At 36.2% G+C, this 18,625-nt stretch overlaps 1 protein-coding gene across 1 annotated transcript in view; it reads right to left on the bottom strand.

The window, feature by feature from the left end:
- Positions 1-18,625, bottom strand: part of na (sodium leak channel non-selective protein na) — a 1,005,813-nt gene that overhangs the window by 488,995 nt on the left and 498,193 nt on the right. The window contains exons 19-21 of the mRNA XM_090411658.1: positions 17,613-17,806; positions 17,364-17,471; positions 8,144-8,308 (exon numbers count right to left, since the gene is read on the bottom strand). Coding sequence (XP_090267784.1) covers positions 8,144-8,308; positions 17,364-17,471; positions 17,613-17,806 — 467 coding nt within the window. The remainder of the gene's footprint in view (positions 1-8,143; positions 8,309-17,363; positions 17,472-17,612; positions 17,807-18,625) is intronic.

Here is an 18,625-nt window from a genome sequence, read left to right as displayed (position 1 = left end):
AAATGAGGACACACAGGGAATGAGGCCTTCAGAGCTAGGTGGATAAAAGAGAAAGGGGGTTATATGATTGAGATGTATAAGCCAGTGAGAGGAGCCTATCAAATAGATACAGGGTTATTACTGCAAAGGATAAGTGGATGATGCAAGAATAAGAGGTCATCCCAGGAAAGTGTACAGGGGTCATGTGAGTAAAGAGGTGAAAAAGAGATTTTTTGGTTTGGTAAGTGGGATTGAGTGGAGTGTATTTCCAGAATGGGCAGTGAGTGCTCCAACACTGAATGCGTTCAAGGCAAGACATAATAGTTACTTCCAAGCCTCCATGGAATCTGAAGACTCCATGGAAACTTGGAAGTAATGTTAATACTTCTGATACCAAATGCAGGCTATTCTCTTATATAAATCTATTCTGGGCAGCAGAGAACACACAAGAACAACCTCGATATCATCTCATCATATCCTACACTCTTTCATTTCTAAATTATCCCCATGCATTCTCTTCAGGATATAACACTAGTAATAAATGGAGTCAACTAAAATAAGTGACCTAAGTACTGTACTAGTAATATTATTTTAAACATATCATAAGATTTAATAAATTTTAAAATAAAACCATTTTGTTTAATAAATCCCTCATATATTTTTATGGAAAAAAATCCTTGCTTTTTTTTTTTTAATTAAAATACTTAGCTGAAAGGCCTTCAGTTTAGCATAGATAAGATATTACACAGAGGATATTATGAATCCAGCCATATTTTATAACCAAATATATAAAAAAACTTAAGAAAAGTTTTGAAAATTTACTCGAGCTTATGAGAATATAGCCTTTGGCATCAGAGTTGCCTTCACTTGTGCTACTTCAAAGACACAAGCACTATCTGGGAGCATGCAAGTTTTCCTTTTATTAGTGCTTAATTTTTCAAACTATCATATGTTCCTGTCTGTATTTGGCTATAAAATATAGCTGGATCCATAATATCCTCCATTTTAATATATATATGTAGAAAGTATTTTATCTTGGGTATAATAAATGTTAAAGATACCAAGCTATTTTAAACCTGGCTTTACTCCATGTCCCAAGTAAGCAAACAGACAAACAAGTCAAGTTTGCGCCTGCAAGTGTTGCAAGTCTAGCTGACTCTGCATGTAGTGCAAGACCAAGGCAACTCATGGTAAAAGTAGAATAAGCTCTGATCACAAATCTTAATATTTACCCTTAATGCAAAGCACATCTCCTGAAGGAGATGTATGATGCTTTGTATTAAAGGCAAGAGGCCTCTATCCAGACTGGTTTCGACCTTTATTGAGGTCTCATCAGTGGGAGCCAGGCTAGAAATACCAAGATTTTAGTAATACAGAGCTTATATGTATTTTATCAGAACAAGTTACCATAAGGTGACTTATATACTTATAAGCTCTGTATTACTAAAAGTTTGGTATTTCTAGCCTGGCTCCCACTGATGAGACCTCAATAAAGGTCGAAACCGGTCTCGGTAGTGGCCCCTTGCCTTTAATACAAAACATCATACATCTCCTCCAGGAGATGTGCTTTGCATTAAGGGTAAATATTAAGATTAGTGATCAGAGCTTATTCTACTTCCATGAGTTGCCTTGGTCTTGAACTACGTGCAGGGTCAGCTAGACTTGCAACACTTGCAGGTGCAAACTTCACTTGTTTGTCTGTTTGCTTACTTGGGACATGGAGTAAAACCAGGTTTAAAATAGCTTGGTATCTTTAACATATATATATACATATATATATATATATATATATATATATATACATATATATATATATATATATATATTTATACAGGGTGATGCAGAACTTTTGGGCCAAACTTTAAGGGGTAATAGAACACACCTAAACAAGCACTTTTCATCATACAATGCATGGTCCGAACTCGAGCGGTGAAGCACTAGAGAGCACTTTCCAGTGAACACTTATAAGCGCTGGTTTTTGCAGTCGTCGTTAATTCTACCATGGAGTGCAAAAAGGATGGATTCTTTCACAAATCAGGAGAAGGTAAATAAATTTTCACAAATTTATTTAAGGAGCTGTGGACAGGAATGCAAGGGAAGCCCAAAGACTGTACCGAGATCGCTTTCCGACCAAAAGTGTGCCTGATCATAAAACCTTTCAGCGATTGCACCGGTATCTGTGTGAAATGGGATCCTTTGTCAGTGGCATGCAGGATTCAGGGCGTGCAAGGAGGTGTGAGGATGGCACGTGTTACAGACGAAATTCTACGTAGGGTTGCAGATCGTCCCGAAATGTATCACACGAGCAATTTCCCATGCCGTACGTGTGCCCCCAATTGACGGTCTGGCGAGTTCTATGAGATGAACAATTACACCCCTACTATGCACAGAGGGTACACGCCTTGACGCCTGCAGATTACCAGCCTCATGTGGATTTTGCACAGTGGTTCCTGCAGCAGACTGCAGTGCAGCCAGACTTTGATGCACGTCGTATTCACTGACAAATGCACCTTTACATGTGAGGGCATTTTTAATACCCACAATTATCATGTGTGGGCTAGCAGAAATCCACATGCCACTCGTCCACATTTTGTACCATGACCATTTCATTGGCCCATATCTTCTGCCAGCATGACTGAATGGGAGAATGTACCTCGTATTTTTACAAGAGGTCTTGCAAGAATTACTGAACCCTGTTCCAGCAAAGATTCAAACACGTATGGAGTTCCAACACGACGGAGCACAACCCCATTTCAGCGTGGATGTGCAGAATGGAACGCCTTGGATGCAACATTTCCAGGACAATGGATTGGTCGGGGCGGTACCATCGCTTAGCAGCCATGATCGCCCGATCTCTCATGTCTGGACTTTTTCCTATGGGGCCATATGAAAAGCCTGATCTACGATAGCTATCGATTCCAATGAAGACCTTATTGCCAGGATTTCTATTGCCGCTGTACGAGAAATGCCTGGTGTTTTTGCCAATGTACGCCAATCACTACATCGAAGGTGTGAAGCCTGCATTAATGTTGGCTTTTGAGCAGTTTCTGTAATTTGTTCGATTAAATTCTTTAATTTATGTTCTGTAATTTCTGCAATTATTTCAAATCTCCTCTGTCATTCTTGTGTTTCTTCATTTCCTGACACAGTAGTTGCTAACCCCTAACACGTCACTGTTCAAGTTTGAACCATGCATTGTATGACAAAAAAGTGCTTGTTTAGGTGTGTTCTATCACCCCCTTAAAGTTTGGCCCAAGTGTTCTGAATCACCCTGTATATATATATATATATATATGTTACTGTAAAAGCCCGAAAATTGGTAAATCCTAGGTTTTACAAGTTAAATCCTAGCATTTACCATGCTGAGGTGGTAAAAGTCCAAAAAAAAAGGCTTATAAACGCTTCCATTTCAGGCTTTTACCAAACCATTTAGGTAAATTCCAGCATTTACCAACACCAATTGGTAAAAGCCCGAGTACAGTACGAGTATAGACGGGTGTGAATTATGATCTAGAATCAGTTTAGGTTAGGTTGGTTTAAGTTCCAAAAACCTACTCTCAGACAAAATATTAGAATAAAAATACCAGATATTGATAGAACAAAGATGGATCCAAAATCAATAATAGCCGTTATCACAGACATTAAAGGCGAAAAATTTTATGAACTTTGTACTAAGTTGGGTAAACTAAAAGCATTGTAGCTGTACATAAGAAACCAATTTATATTATAATAAATTTGGTTTAATCCTTTATCCAAGTGTAAACAAACAAAGTTTGCCCTGAAAATATCTTCAGGAGTGAGGTAAGGTAGTGCAACATCAGGTGACTCCGAGCAAAGGTGGACCAAGCTCTCATCACTCCTTGTCTCAGTATCTCCCATAATACAAAGCACATCTCCTTGCAGACATGTATACTGCTATGCATTAGGGGAAGGGCCACTACCCAGACCAGTTTCAACCTTTATTGAGATGTATTTAAGAAAAGACCTCTCTAAAAATTAGACGATCCCGAAAGATTGCCCAACTCAGCTTTGTTTCACTCAGTGACAGGCTCACCCCGTCCAAGAAGAACTTCTCAGCATTGGCTCTACCCAGTGGCAGGCTCACCCCACCACCAGACAGAGCCATAATCTCAGCAGTGGCCCCACTCAGAGACAGGCAAAACCTATCCCAAGCAGAGTCTCTCATATATATCCAGCATGGGAGGCAGACCCAAACGTGGAGATACTAAGGCAGAAGCAATAGGAGAGGTCATATTTACCTATAGGAGTTGCCAACAGACAGGTGTACCACCTTATTATTGAATTACTCTGGATTTAGAGAAAGATGTTGGAAGTTTATTTTTCACTTGGTTAGACTATAATAAATTTAGTTGAATCCTTTATCCAAGTGTAAGCAAACAAAGTTTGCGCCTGAAAATATCTTCAGGACTGAGGTAACGGAGTGCAACACCAGTGCATCTACACGTTTGGGTCTGCCTCCTACTGATGAGACCTCAATAAAGGTTGAAACCGGTCTGGGTAGTGGCCCTTCCCTCAATGCATAGCAGTATAGATGTCTGCAAGGAGATGTGCTTTGCATTATGGGAGATACTGAGACAAGGAGTGATGAGAGCTTGGATCACCTTTGCTCGGATTTGCCTGGTGTTGCACTACATTACCTCAGTCCTGAAAAAAAATATATATATATATGTGTGTGTGTATATATATATATATATATATATACATACAGTGGCGTTGCAGCTCAGTGGATGTGGCGTTTACACACCACGGCGCTTGGCCGCACGAAGGAAGACTTGGTTTCGAGTCTAGTTGGTGACTAGAGGAAATTTTTCTAAGCCTTTTTTCGACCGGTTCCCGAGTTAGTTGATCTCTGGCACGGGCAAGCGGGTTTTTCCTCCTGGAAACTCGGGTTTTTCGTCCTGTAAACTCAAGAAAATCGACCGTAGAACCCACATTATTTCAGACATTAAATATATTGTGTTAGGGTTAGGGACCACGAGATGGCGGCACATTTGAGCCGTCTCTCTTCACTGTGTACTGCTTAATTAATCAGAGATAGATAGCCTTGGGCCATCTATCTCTGATTGGGTACCAGTGGAGATTGAACTGCCCACTCAGTCTCCAAAAGTTAGAGAGCTAAATGGCCTCGCCTACTCCCTGTATACGGGAATAAAAAGGCGTTAGCTGATATAGCTGATAACTTTGTTTGCTTACACTTGGATAAAGGATTAAACTAAATTTATTATAGTCTAACCAAGCGAAAAATAAATTTCCAAAACCAATTTACCTTGTGAAAAGAAAAATTTTTAAGCATCGAAGAAGTCAGAAAGGAAGAAATAAGTGCACGTGAAGTTGTAAAAAAGCTTTCTTTATTTGGTGGACAAGGATTCCAAAAATGCAACTGTTCAAAGAAGTGTACCACGAACATGCATTTGTGCAAATTGTTGTTGTGACATTTGTAACTCCAAATGTCACAACAATCAACCTTGCTGTAACAAATAAGTATAATCATGATTTCATGATGTTAAAGGAAATTTTGATCTTAGTTTACCCAACTTAGTATGAAATTCATAAAATTCTTCGCCTTTAATGTCTGTGATAATGGCTATTATTGATTTTGTATCCATCTTTGCTCTATCAATATCTGGTATTTTTATTCTAACGTTTTATCCGAGAGTAGGTTTTTGGAACGTAACCTAACCTGATCTAAACTGATTCTAGATCGTAGCCTCTCACACCCATCTATACTCGCACTCTACTCGGGCTTTTACCAATTGGTGTTGGTAAATGCTGGCATTTATTGAAATAGTTTGGCAAAAGTCTGAAATGGAAGCGTCTACAAGCCTTTTTTGGTAAAAGGTGGACTTTTACCACCTTACTATGGTAAATGCTAGGATTTACCAGTGAAACCTAGGATTTCCCAATTTTCGGGCTTTTACAGTAACATATATATTAATAGTTAGTGCATCTAGTGTAAATGAATTTAAGGGAAGGTATGACAGCTGGCTTGAGTGATATATAGCCTCCCTCAATGAGTCCTTAACTCCCTGGAGGTCTTAGATAATAATGATAATAATAATAATAATAATAATATATATATATATATATATATATATTACATGAACGATGAAGATTTATTGGAGAAATATTTGAGGTATTCTGCAAGTGTTTTCTTTACATTTCTCTTCACCCTCTTATTCCACGCATTTATGGAGTTCCGAAGTATACACAAAGAAAACACCCCTCTTCGCCCAATTGTGGAAGGAATTGATGGTCTTACTTATAAGCTTTCAAAACATCTTGCAGGATACCTCAAGTGTTTCTCAAATAAATCTTCATTGTTCATCAAAAACACCACAGACTTTGTTTCTCATATCAAAAATATTTCAATCAGTGAAAATGATATCATAGCGAGTTTTGACATTATCTCATTATTTACTAACGCCCCTACTGAGGAGGTATTAACATTACTTAAGGACAAATTGTCTAAAAAAGATATTTGCTTTACTAAAGCATTGTATTCAATCTGGCTACTTCAGATATAGGAACTCCATTTACAAACAAAACCAAGGCCTAGCAATGGGCAACCCTTTATCTCCAGTTTTAGCAAACATTTTCCTGGAAGATTTTGAAACAAAAGCTACATCGTCCTTCTCATTTAAGCAGAAACTTTGGAGACGTTATATTGATGACATTTTCATTATATGGAGTCACGGACACACATCTCTCATGGATTTTCTTCAACATCTTAACAACCAGCGTCCTAATATAAAATTCACTGCCGAACTAGAATAAAATTACTGCCTTCCTTTCCAGGATGTAATTCTTACATGATGCTCTGATAGATTTAAAATCTCTATATACTGAAAACTAACTCATACTAACAGATATCTGCACTGTCAATCTCATCACTTTCCACCACAAAAGCTCGGAACTATTTCTACCTTAGGACACAGAGCACAATCTCTTTTAAATAAACCAGATGAACTCCAAAAAGAAATTGAACAACTTTCTCTTATCTTTAAACAAAATGGATATTCTGAAAAAACAATTAAGAAATTTCTCCTGGATTCTCCTAGGCAACGTACTATGGAAACTATTGATTTCAAAGGTAGCATCTCAATACCTTACATTAGTTCAGTCTCCAATAAATTGGCTAAAGTCCTTAAAAAATACAACATCAGGACGTTTTTCACTACACTCCCTAAAGTCCATTCTCTTATAAGCCACCTGAAGCCTATTCATCATAACCTGAAATAGCCAGGTGTTTACAAGTTATGGTGCGACTGTAATATTCCTTTTTTGGACAGACTAACGAATCTGTTGATCTGCATATTGAGGAGCATAAGAGAGACATCTCCTATAAAAGATCACATGCATCTGCGCTATCCAGTCATGTTCTTTTCTCTAATAACCCTCATGATGATCTACAGAGTCACTCAGTTTGCTGGGATAAATCTGAAAACATTTTTCACTGTAGTGATGAGTTTGAAAAAAAAATCGTGGAGTCCAGAGAAATCCTCCTTTATCCTGAACATCTGAACAGCAATTTGAGTTATAACATCCCTGATAGCCATACTGCAGTTGTTCAATACTGGCGCTCATGAGAACCTGCAAGTACGCATACAACAAACAATAGCACGTTAGATAGAACGACTTGAAAAATACAACGTTTTTGTGTCAATTATGTAGTGCATTTTTTGCCTGTAATTCTCAGTTTTTTGTAAGTTCAATTTTTTTTATTGCTGTATTCTACCTTTAGTGGATACCTGAAGAAGGCTGTAAAAGGCTGAAACTAGTTGTATCATTATCATTAAAATTTAATATTTTATCTCGGTTTAAAGTCATTTAAAATTTATTCTCTAAAATGTATCATTACAACTGAGTAGAAGATCAAGAATACATATATATATATATATATATATATATATATATATATATATATATATATATATATATATATATATACTTCAATTCACTGTGTGAGACTAATAACTTGAAGACCTTTTTCTCTTTAAAAAAAATACTGATTATAAAAATTAGATTATTAAAATTCATTTTAGAAGGACTGTTATTTAAATAAAACTATAAAAGACTGAGAAAACCAACCAACCAAACAAACAAAAAAACTACGATAACCTAAACTTTTGTTTCGAAGTATTACCTTTTCATCTCTGCTTGCTGACGTTTTTGTTGAAGCAACTTGATATCAAAATCATGAGGGCTACGAGAAGAAGATGGATTAACAGATGTACCATCACCATTCTCTCTTAGATGGTCATAAGTCTGTTTGATTTTCATTGATCCTCTTACAGAGCGACGCATGCTTCTAAAATTAAAAAATAATAAGTATAAAATAACCATTACTTTTTATATTATTTTATCTTAACCATTTATATTATTAAAATTTTCTACTTTTCTTTTTATCAGGGCAGTGGAAAGAGGATAAAATAATTCCCTTGCATAAGGGGAAGTTCTAAGACACAGTAGTAAATAATAGACCAATCAGTATCTCAGGTGTGGTGGTAAAAGTACTGAAAAAAATTGGCCAAAAAGAGAATTCAAGAATGGGTGGATAAAAATTTAACAATGTATGAGGGGCAACATGACTTTGTGAAGGGTCAGTTATGCCTTGGTACTTTACTGTCTTTTTATAATAGCGTAACATCAGAGTTGGATAAAGGAAATGGCTACATGATGATTCTGCTGGATTTTGCAAAGCCATTTGACAGAATTCACATAGAACTGTGTTATGCAAATAAGAACAAATGGGAATGGGATATGACACTGGTTAAGTGTCATATCCATCTCCAGGAGTGGCAGAATTGAGGTGAAAACAGGTGACTAATGGTTTTCCACAAGGTTCGGTGCTGAGATCATTGTTGTTTAATTTGTACATAAATGATATAGGAAATAACCTGAAAGGAAATATTCAGTTGTTTGCTGAAGATGCAAAATTAGTTAGAGTAATAGTTAATCAAGACAATGTGGAGAGCTTGCAGGACAATTTAAATATGCTGTCAGTATTGGAAAAAGACAATGGGTGTCTGTTTCATGTGTAGAAATGTAAAGTTATGCATTTTGTGATAAATATATTACAAGCTGTGTATCACATTGATAACACTGTATTCCAGGAGAAGCTAGAGATCTCATGGTGGTGGTAGATGGAGAGTTAAAGTTTAGAAGACATATTGCTAAGGTTGCCCATAAGATTTCTTGGCTATTGAAGAACACATTAACAAGTAGAGATAAGTCGTTATCCCTCTTTATAAGGTCTTGATACATCCACATCTAGATTACTGTGCTGAAGTCTGGTTTCCTAGGTTTCTTGGGGATTAGGAAGTGGTAGAGAAGATTCAAAGGTGAGTGACCAAGCTGGTGAGTGGTCTGTGGAATGTTCACTATAAAGATAGATTGAGGGTGTGTGTGTGGACTATAGGAGTGGCTGATAGGAGAAATAGAGGGGGGATATGATAGAAACATTCAAGTTGCTTAAAGGATTTTAAAGGATTGATGCAGGGAAATTGTTTCAGCACTTGGCTGGAGGGGCAGAACATGGAAGTTGAATAAAGGTGTGGTTAGTAGGGAAGTGAGGATCAGATTTTTTGCTTGGAGAGTTGTGAATGGGTGGAATGGGTTGCAAGAGTCAGTTGTGAGTCTTTATCTTTTAATAAGTACAAGGAAAGGTATGATAGATTGTGTGAATACTTTGGGTATCCATGGAGGTGCAACACTACAATAATAATAACAGTAATAATAAAAACAATTAACTCAAAAACATCATTACTCATTAGGCAAAAGAAATTTTGCTGAGCTCAATTTTGCTTTAAACACGATGGATGGATGTTGTAATCAAAGATTTAAGCCAGATGGATGAACACCAGCAAATTAAAGATGCCAAGAAATTATATTCTTGGTTTCATCCTTTATCCAAGTGTAAGCAAACAAAGTTTGTGTATGAAGTCACTTCACGACTGGGAAACTTGCATATAAAGGTTAATGGCTTCACATCAATAGTGCAGTATCCCATAGTGCAATGCACATATCCTTATGGACATATATAATGCATTATGGGAAGGACGACTACCCAGACCGGTTTTGTCCTATATTGAGGTGAAACAGTAAAGGGATGCCCGTCATAGGGGGTGGATGATAGCCTGATAACATCAGGAGTAAAAAAAGATAGACAGATAGTATGGGAGATAAAGAAAAAATCCTCAGCTCTTTTAGATCATTACAAGGGTAGTCTGAAAAGTTCTCGGCCTAACAATGAAAAAGTGAATTTATAATTTCAAATTTATTTTACTTTTCAACATAATCTCCCTTAAGACTAATACATTTATTCCTGTGATACTCCAGCACCATTATTCCATCCCTGTAGTAGTTCTCAGTAAGATCTGCAAAATATCCCTCTATAGCTGCAATCACCTTTTGATTCGAAGAAAAACGCTGCCCAGCAAAGAAGAGTTTCCGTTTTGGGAAGAGATATAAGTCAGAGGGAGCCAAATCTGGGGAATAGGGTGGATGTTCCAACAATTCAGAGTGCAGATCCTTTAATTTTCCCATTACCAAAACACCTTTGTGGGCAAGTGCATTGTCCTGATGAAAGATGATTTTTTTCTTCTGCAAACCGGGTCTTTTCTCATGAATTTTTTCTTCTAGTCTGGTTAAAAGACGGAATAGTATTCCCTGGTTATTGTTTTACCCTTTTCAAGATAATTAATAAACAAAATGCCTTTAGCATCCCAATACACCAATGCCATGACCTTTTCTGCTGATGGAACTGACTTTGTCTTCTTTGGCTTCTATCCTCCACTGTTTTGACTGCTGTTTGGATTTTGGTGTGTGTAATGGTGAATCCAAGTCTCATGCATAGTAATAAATCAATGAACAACATTAGTTTTATTCTTGATAAAATGCTTCAAGCACTGTTCATAGATTTTCATGCGAGTTCGCTTTTGATCTATCTGCTGTGAGCAAGCACAGCATCCACATTGAATTAAGGGAATGGAATGATTTAAAAACCTCTCATAGACAGAATTTTATCTTTCCTTGGTGAATATTACATAATGTAGGTGGTCTACGGTATCTAATAAAAATTTTGATTTCTCCTAGAATGCTTCTCTCTAAATACAAAAATCATCTGACTGAACAATAAAATTTCCACAATACAATATTATAAAGCATTTCAATGTCATATTGCTGGTTTTCAAATCCATGTTTCTTTCTACCCTTCCATAAATGGTATTTTAAATTCATTAATTATAAAAATCAAAATTCTTTTCCCATTGCTGACAGGTGGTGGGTACTGCAAAAAAAAACTCAGTTCTGTTGTAAGTGATGAAATGCCCAAAACATTACATAATTTGTTCCAAATGTGCAGGGCAAGAGGGAAGCTGTAGAATACATGTTGTACTATTTCCAATCAGTAACAGATGCCACAGATTGGATCTCTGATGTTAAAGTACTGCCACTTGATGGTATTGACTAGAATGAGGCCATATGCAATTCTCCAAGCAAGAATCTACCTGTTAGGTATTCTTGGAACTTCAGTAAGTTATGAAACAATGTGTTGTTGTCAGTACCCAAATGTGGAAGCTTGCAGCGAAAGAGATTAAAGATTTCTTTATACCAAATTTTACTTTTTTTATTTAGTGGAAAGAGTTTCAATGCCAGAGTGTTGTAGCAGCCTGAGCTATGTGAGGCAAAGGGGGGGGGTTCAGTTTGTAAATCTGTCCAGTGAATTTCAGGGGAAGTTGGAATGGTATAAACCTAATGGATTACATTTGAATGGTGTTGGGCATTTAGAAAGTCTATTGTTTTCTGAGAAGACACAGAGGTAAGAAGTAATGTAGGAAATGATCAGAGTCTACCTGAGCAGCAGGATAGCACAAATCAACATATGTGCTATCCTGTCAATAAGTGCAAGGTGTTGCATTTTGGAGTGCAGAAATATAAGGCTGTATACTATATCGATGGTGCCATACTGCAGGAAGTGGATGAGATCAGAGATTTTGGAGTGATGGTTGACAGTAGCTGAAGTTTAGAGGGCATATTGCTAGTGTTGCAAAGGTTCATTATCATAGCTGCACATTGTAGTGCTGCTATGATAAGAAGTACTCTAACATGAAGGGATAAGGAAGTGGTTGTGCCACTGTATAAGGCACTGGTCAGACCACACTTGGACTATTGTGCTCAGATCTGGTCACCTGGTTTTCAAAGTGATGTGGAGACACTGGAGAGGATCTAGAGCTGAGTGTCAATATTCGAACTTTGGAATGCTGGCTATGGAGAGAGGTTGAAGAAATGTGGATTGTGGATAGGAGGAAGAGAGGTGATATGATAGAGACATTTAAGTTAGTGAAAAGATTTTATCAGATTAATCCAGAGGAGATTATAAAAAGAGTAGATGGTGAGAGGGGAAGAACCAGAGGTCATTCCTGGAAATAATGTAAAAGTGCAGTGAAGAGGGCTATGAGGAGTAGATTTTTTACATGGAGAATTGTGAGTGAATGGAACACATTACCAGAATGCATTGTTAATGCAAGGAGTGTTAAGAATTTTAAGATTCTATACAATAAATATGTTGTCAGTTGAATGAACCTCCCACAATGAGTTTGCCGACTCCATGGAGGGTGTAATAATAATCATAATAATGAGGAGGTTCTCTCTTAGGGGTTAGTTCAAAAGGAATGCCTCCAAAGTTCTCCTTTCCAAAACCTTTTAATTTTGTCTTGTCTGCATTAGTAGTTAATCCACTGATCATGCTGAATTTTTCCAAAATACAAAAAAAAGAAATATATGGAATCATTAACCTTCAAAGTGCCACTACGTTACTTTCTACCTTACTTTTCTTCATAATGGAAGGAACTGTCATTCCTTGCACAGCACATGTATTGTCGATTTCCTGTAAGAAAGGTTCAAGAAACAATGCAAAAAGAAATGGACTAAGAGGGCAACCTCTGTCAATGTCCTCCTCATTATGGTAATAATGAGGAGGACATTGGCATGCAAAGGCAAAGCAGTTATGGTTCCCTTGTACAAGGCTCTGATCAGGCTACATATGAACTACTGTGCACAGATTTGGTCCTGGTTTTCATGGGGATGTACTGGAGAAGGTTTGCTAGATTATTGTCAGGTCTATAGAATGTCAGATACGAGGAGAGATTGAGGAAATGCAACTTTCAAAGCACTGTGAATAGAAGAAGAAGAAGAAGAGGGGTTATACAGGAGATATCTCATAGAGTAAAGGGAAGCAAGGGTAGAACTAGAGGCGATCCATGGAAATTGTATAAGGAGGGGGGATGAGAAGCAATTTCTTTGTGTAAAGAGTGATTGGTGAATGGAATACAGGTATCCCTCGACCCTCGATTAATGCAGTTAAATAATCCCTCGATGTTACCGCGCATATCAAAATCGCGTTAATCAAATCTAATAATCAATGGCAAAAATTACAATTTGTCCATGATCGATTACTGTATTAATAATTCGTTTTATATGGTACTCTTTTAGGAAAGATAAAAAATGAATGCAAAGTAAATGTTTAATAAATACTTGTACCTACATTATTTACTGCAATTTTTTTATCAAAAGAAGTTATCAAGAGTCATTTGAACAGTTTTAGTTTTTTTTCTTATCGGCATAAATTCTACGATAACAAGCAAAATGACTCTCCAGACCTCAGCAAACAAGCAATAAAACATAAAGAAAAAACACTGCAAATATAATACATGATGGTACAAATTAAGTGGATATTGAATCCAACATTATTTCATAGCTGAATATAGAAACTACAAGAGTTTCGTGCCGAATATATAGAAACTGAAAATTTCGGCAGATGCAAGCATAATCAACCTTATGGGTAACTCATAGTAAAGGTGGAGTAAGCTCCAGATCACTTTCCTTAGTATTTTCCATAATGTAAAGCACATCTCCTAGAGGACATGTATGATAAATAAGCCTTTGGCTCTCTATTTTAGTAATACATGATGGTTTATTTTTTTTCAGTTACAATCTATAAATTATTGAACAAAGAATTAAAAAAAAAAAAAAAAAAGACAACTAAACCATACTATACTGACATCAGAGGTTGCGGTATCTCTCAGATACAATTTATTGTCAAATACCACAAACCTTTACATAACATGTGTTAAACCAAAGTGATAGCAAAAAACAGTGTAGAATATCACTCGTAACATATGAATGCACAGCTACTCATGACCTCCAAACTATACACTGAATTCTGTAAGAATATTTATATTAAACATCTTGCATGTATCTGTCAGATCATCTGCGAGCTCCGCAGGGTTAAAGGTGCATTAATCAAAACTCTTGCCGCGTATATCAAGGGATTGCCGCAAATAATTTCGCTGCGTTAATCAAATCCCGCATTTAGCAAAACTGCGTTAAGCAAGGGATACCTGTACACTGCCTGAAAGCGTGGTAAGTGTGGAAATTGTGAATGGTTCAAAGCAGGGTCAATGATCTTTTGACATGGGAGAGTATAGACCTCCGACAATGAGTTATTTGATGCCATGGAGGTCAGATAATAATAATAATAATAATAATAATAATATTTCAAGAACTTGATTATTATCCACTTGACTCTAGATTTATTACATAATTTATTCCAGTAAAAAAGCAAACATTAGGAGATGTTACGTAATAATAATAATAATAATTAAATTAAAAGTGCAGTTCTTCTTGTCAGTTTTATGTTAGTATATCTTCCATTAAGCAATGTCTCCCACTTCTTACTTCTTAATACCCTGCTCCAGTGGCGCACTCAGAATTTAATGTTGGAAGGAGCCGAGCATTCAAGATTTATTCTTGCGGGGGGGGGGGGAGTTGAGTAGACGATTTACGAATACACACTACGCATTGCATACGACCTATGACTGAGCATCTGCAATGATCGCCAATACATGATAAGTAGTATAGATATAGAAGACACATCATAAATAAAAAAATGAATTTTAATTAGGAAAAGATTTTTGGAAAATTTTCTAGTTTATTTCCTTTTTTATTTTGGGGGGAGCCACGGCCCCTTGGCCCCCTCCCTGGGTGAACCATTGCCCTGCTCATGCACTCAAAATGAGCTTTCTTTCTCTTTTTTTTTAAAAAAAGTTCTAATCTTGATGCTTTCAGATTATCATTTTTCGACTTAGTCTTAATTTTCCTTCCGAGATTAAATGATCTTTTGGACCATTATTGTGTAACGAATGTTAATAATTGATTAAAATCAATATTCCTTAATAAGTAATTAATGCAGTCCAACATTCATTACTTCCAATGTTATTATGAAATCCAAGATCATATCCATTCTGGTAGGTTTATGTACATGCTGCATAACTATGATGAAGTTTCTATCTTATACATTTAGGGATGAAAAGAATACCAGGTATGTATTATGCTAATGGTCCTCCAAGAAATTGATGAAGGAATAGATTTGTGGGTGTTGGTGGATAGGCAGTTGAAGTTCAGAGGACATATTGTAAAACTGTCAAAGTGACTTACATGATTACGGTTATCGAAAAACACACTGACAAGCAGAGATAAGGAAGTTATCGTTCATCTTTATAAGGCTTTGATATAGCCACACCTGGTAATTCAAATGTTTTTGTGCATGGCTCTATTTACATGATTTTCTTGGGAATGAAGAATGATAGAGAGAATTCAGAAGCAAGTGACCAAGACGATAAGTGGACCAAGACTGATTTAATCCAATGCAGAACATAATTTAGTTGTCTTTATTCCAAATTATCAACCCAACCTTCTTTATTTTGTATCCAGGTGGATACCTGGTAATGGAACACACCAGGAGAAGTGAAGATTGGATATTAACTCAGAAGCCTCCCATTATCTTGCTTTGATCTTCTACACAGCCCATGCTTGACAAATTTTCTCTCTCATAAATTGATTCTTCCAACCTGTGCACTAAACTGCTGATGAGCATTCATCACATATCATCTTACATCCATTTGACAACAGTTTTTAGTGAAGCTCCTGGTATATTTCTATTGCTCATCATTTTAACCCTAGATTTATCTTCCTAACTCTAAGAATACAGTCCAATATTGCTTCCTAAAATACCCACTTTTTTTCCATGCATTATTACATCTATTTTTAATGTACAGTTTGAAGTTGCTTTCTGATTTGGTTATACTGCTCTGTAATTAGATATATCCCTTACTATCCAAAAATTCCATAAACATGCTGGCGACTTTCCAGGTTAAGACTGCATGAGAACTCTCCCAAGTTAAGAAAAAGTAGATACCTTACATATAGACAAATCCAGCACCTTTCAAATCTAGTCCCATTATTATTATTATTATTGTTTATTATTATTCGAGAAACGTGTTAGCAGTGCTAATCTCAGGTGGATATGGTCACTTAAACAGAATAGGAGAGGAAAGAATAGCAAAACAAATGTTCTCTGCCAGGTTGGCAGGAAAAAGACCCAGAGGAAGGCCAAGATACAGGTGGATTGATACAACAAAAAGTGCCTTAAGAAGACATAAATATAAGATCTGATAATGTTGGAGTTTTGACAGATAAAAGATTGATTTGGAGGAAAATTGGTGATAGGAAGTTAGTAACGATGTAAGTTTTTCATGTAGTAATATCATATTCTGTACAACCCTTGAGGGTACATGTTAGGAATTTGATTATTATTATTATTACACCCTCCATGGAGCCAGCAGATTCATCATGGGAGGTTCATTCAAATGATAACATATTAATTTACTGAATCTAAAAATTCTTAATACACCTTGCGTTAACAACATATTCCGGTAATGTATTCTATTCAATGACAATTCTCCATGTAAAAAAACACACAAACCCTCTTCACCACACTCTTTCACATCTTCGAGGGATGAGTCTCTGGTTCTTCCCCTCACTAATTTAAAGGTTTCTATCATATCACTTCTTTTCCTCCTATCCACCAATCTATGCAATCCACATTTCTTCAATATTTTTCTATATCCAGCATTCCAGAGTCCTGATATTGCCTTGGTCACTTATTTCTGGACCCTCTCCAATGTTTCCACATAGCAGTGAAAACCAAGTGACCAAATCTGAGCACAATAGTCCAAGTGTGGTAACACCAATGTTTTATACAGTGGCATAATCACTTACTAATCCCTACATGTTAGAGTGCTTCCTATAGCAAACAAACGTATAATAAATTTTCCACTATAAAACAGAGCATTCCTTTGATCATTGCATTTAAATCAAGCTTCCAAGATATAGATTTTTTTAATTTATTATTTCATTTTAATATTACTTAGTAATACAATGAAACATGGGGAAAATGTTTATATTTTATTGAGAAAACAAAAACGTTTTATTTATTTATTTATTTCATTTTATTTTTTGCATACCTGCGATCCAGTCGTAGTGTTTTCTGTGTCTGTGTCTGCTTTGGTCCTTTGCCTAAAACTGGAATTTGACCAGAATCCCCAACTAGAAGTCGTTGGTTGTTTGAATCACTATTTAAGACAAACAACCATAACAGACATTTTTGTCACATATGCTAGAAAAATATTATACTATTATATTAATATATAAAAAATATAACCATACAGCATGCAATTTCAACAGAGGTAACAAAATCATAGTTTAATACTTACACTATTATGTTATTTACACTAGTTTTTCTAAGTTGTGAAGTTACATTTCTCATTTTGCTTGGAGAAGACAAAAGTTTAAGTGGTCGCTGTTTTCTGAATGTTACTAAGTTCTCTTCTGTCTCACTTATTTTCTTCATTGTTGGGATCTCTTCTGAGGTTTCTTCCACAAATTGTTTCATGAAGCTTTCCCTCACCTACAAAATTATCAAAACAGATATTCATAAAATTTGTACATGTATAAAATTAACTTTGTTAATAATATCATATTATTATTATTATTATTTGTCACCTCTAGGGAGTCCAAAGACTCATCGAGGGAAGGCATTTACTCTACAACTCTAATTCCACCACTCAAAATCCACCAACTGACTGCAACTACACCAATGCCATCAACCACCACCACCACCACTGGTATTTCCACAGACAATCACAAACATCTATGCCTACAGCAGGATTCAAACTCGCAGCCTCTTAATTGGAGAGCGGACATGCTAACCACTCGGCCAGCCAGGCTGGCAAAAAAAATCTCATGTGCCTACCAGGGATTGAACTTGGGACCTTTCGTGTGTTAGTCAGATGTGATAACCACTACACCATAAGCACACTCCACGAATGCAAGAACACAGTAGCAATGTTTCTACTAAAATTTAAATACCCATAACATATAAAGTAATATCAGAAAATTTGTCACATACGCATATATTTGCATAGTTCAAAACATAAAGTTTAACAGAAGAGTCAAAAAGCTGTTGTATATTACTTTAAAACAACCACATGCTGTTTCCCTCTTTCATGAATCACCAGGGAGAGAAACAACAGTCCACAACGAAACCACACTCAACGAAAAGTGTCTGAAATTCATTGATATGAAAGCCTAGGTTTGCTTCGTACTGTTGTGAAATGTTAATGAAACTCATATTGTACTTTATGTAAGGAAAACAATAGATAAAGGAGTAGAAGTATACCCTGCATCTCAAATGTTAAGTAAATCTAATATTATTAGACGAACTATT

This window comes from Typopeltis vanoorti, chromosome 21 (assembly GCF_054136105.1).
Source record: "Typopeltis vanoorti isolate ZY-2024b chromosome 21, IOZ_Tvanoo_1.0, whole genome shotgun sequence".
Classification (NCBI taxonomy): Eukaryota; Metazoa; Arthropoda; class Arachnida; order Uropygi; family Thelyphonidae; genus Typopeltis; species Typopeltis vanoorti.
The sequence above is the reverse complement of the archived record's forward strand: the minus strand, read 5'-3'. Positions and strand labels throughout refer to the sequence as shown.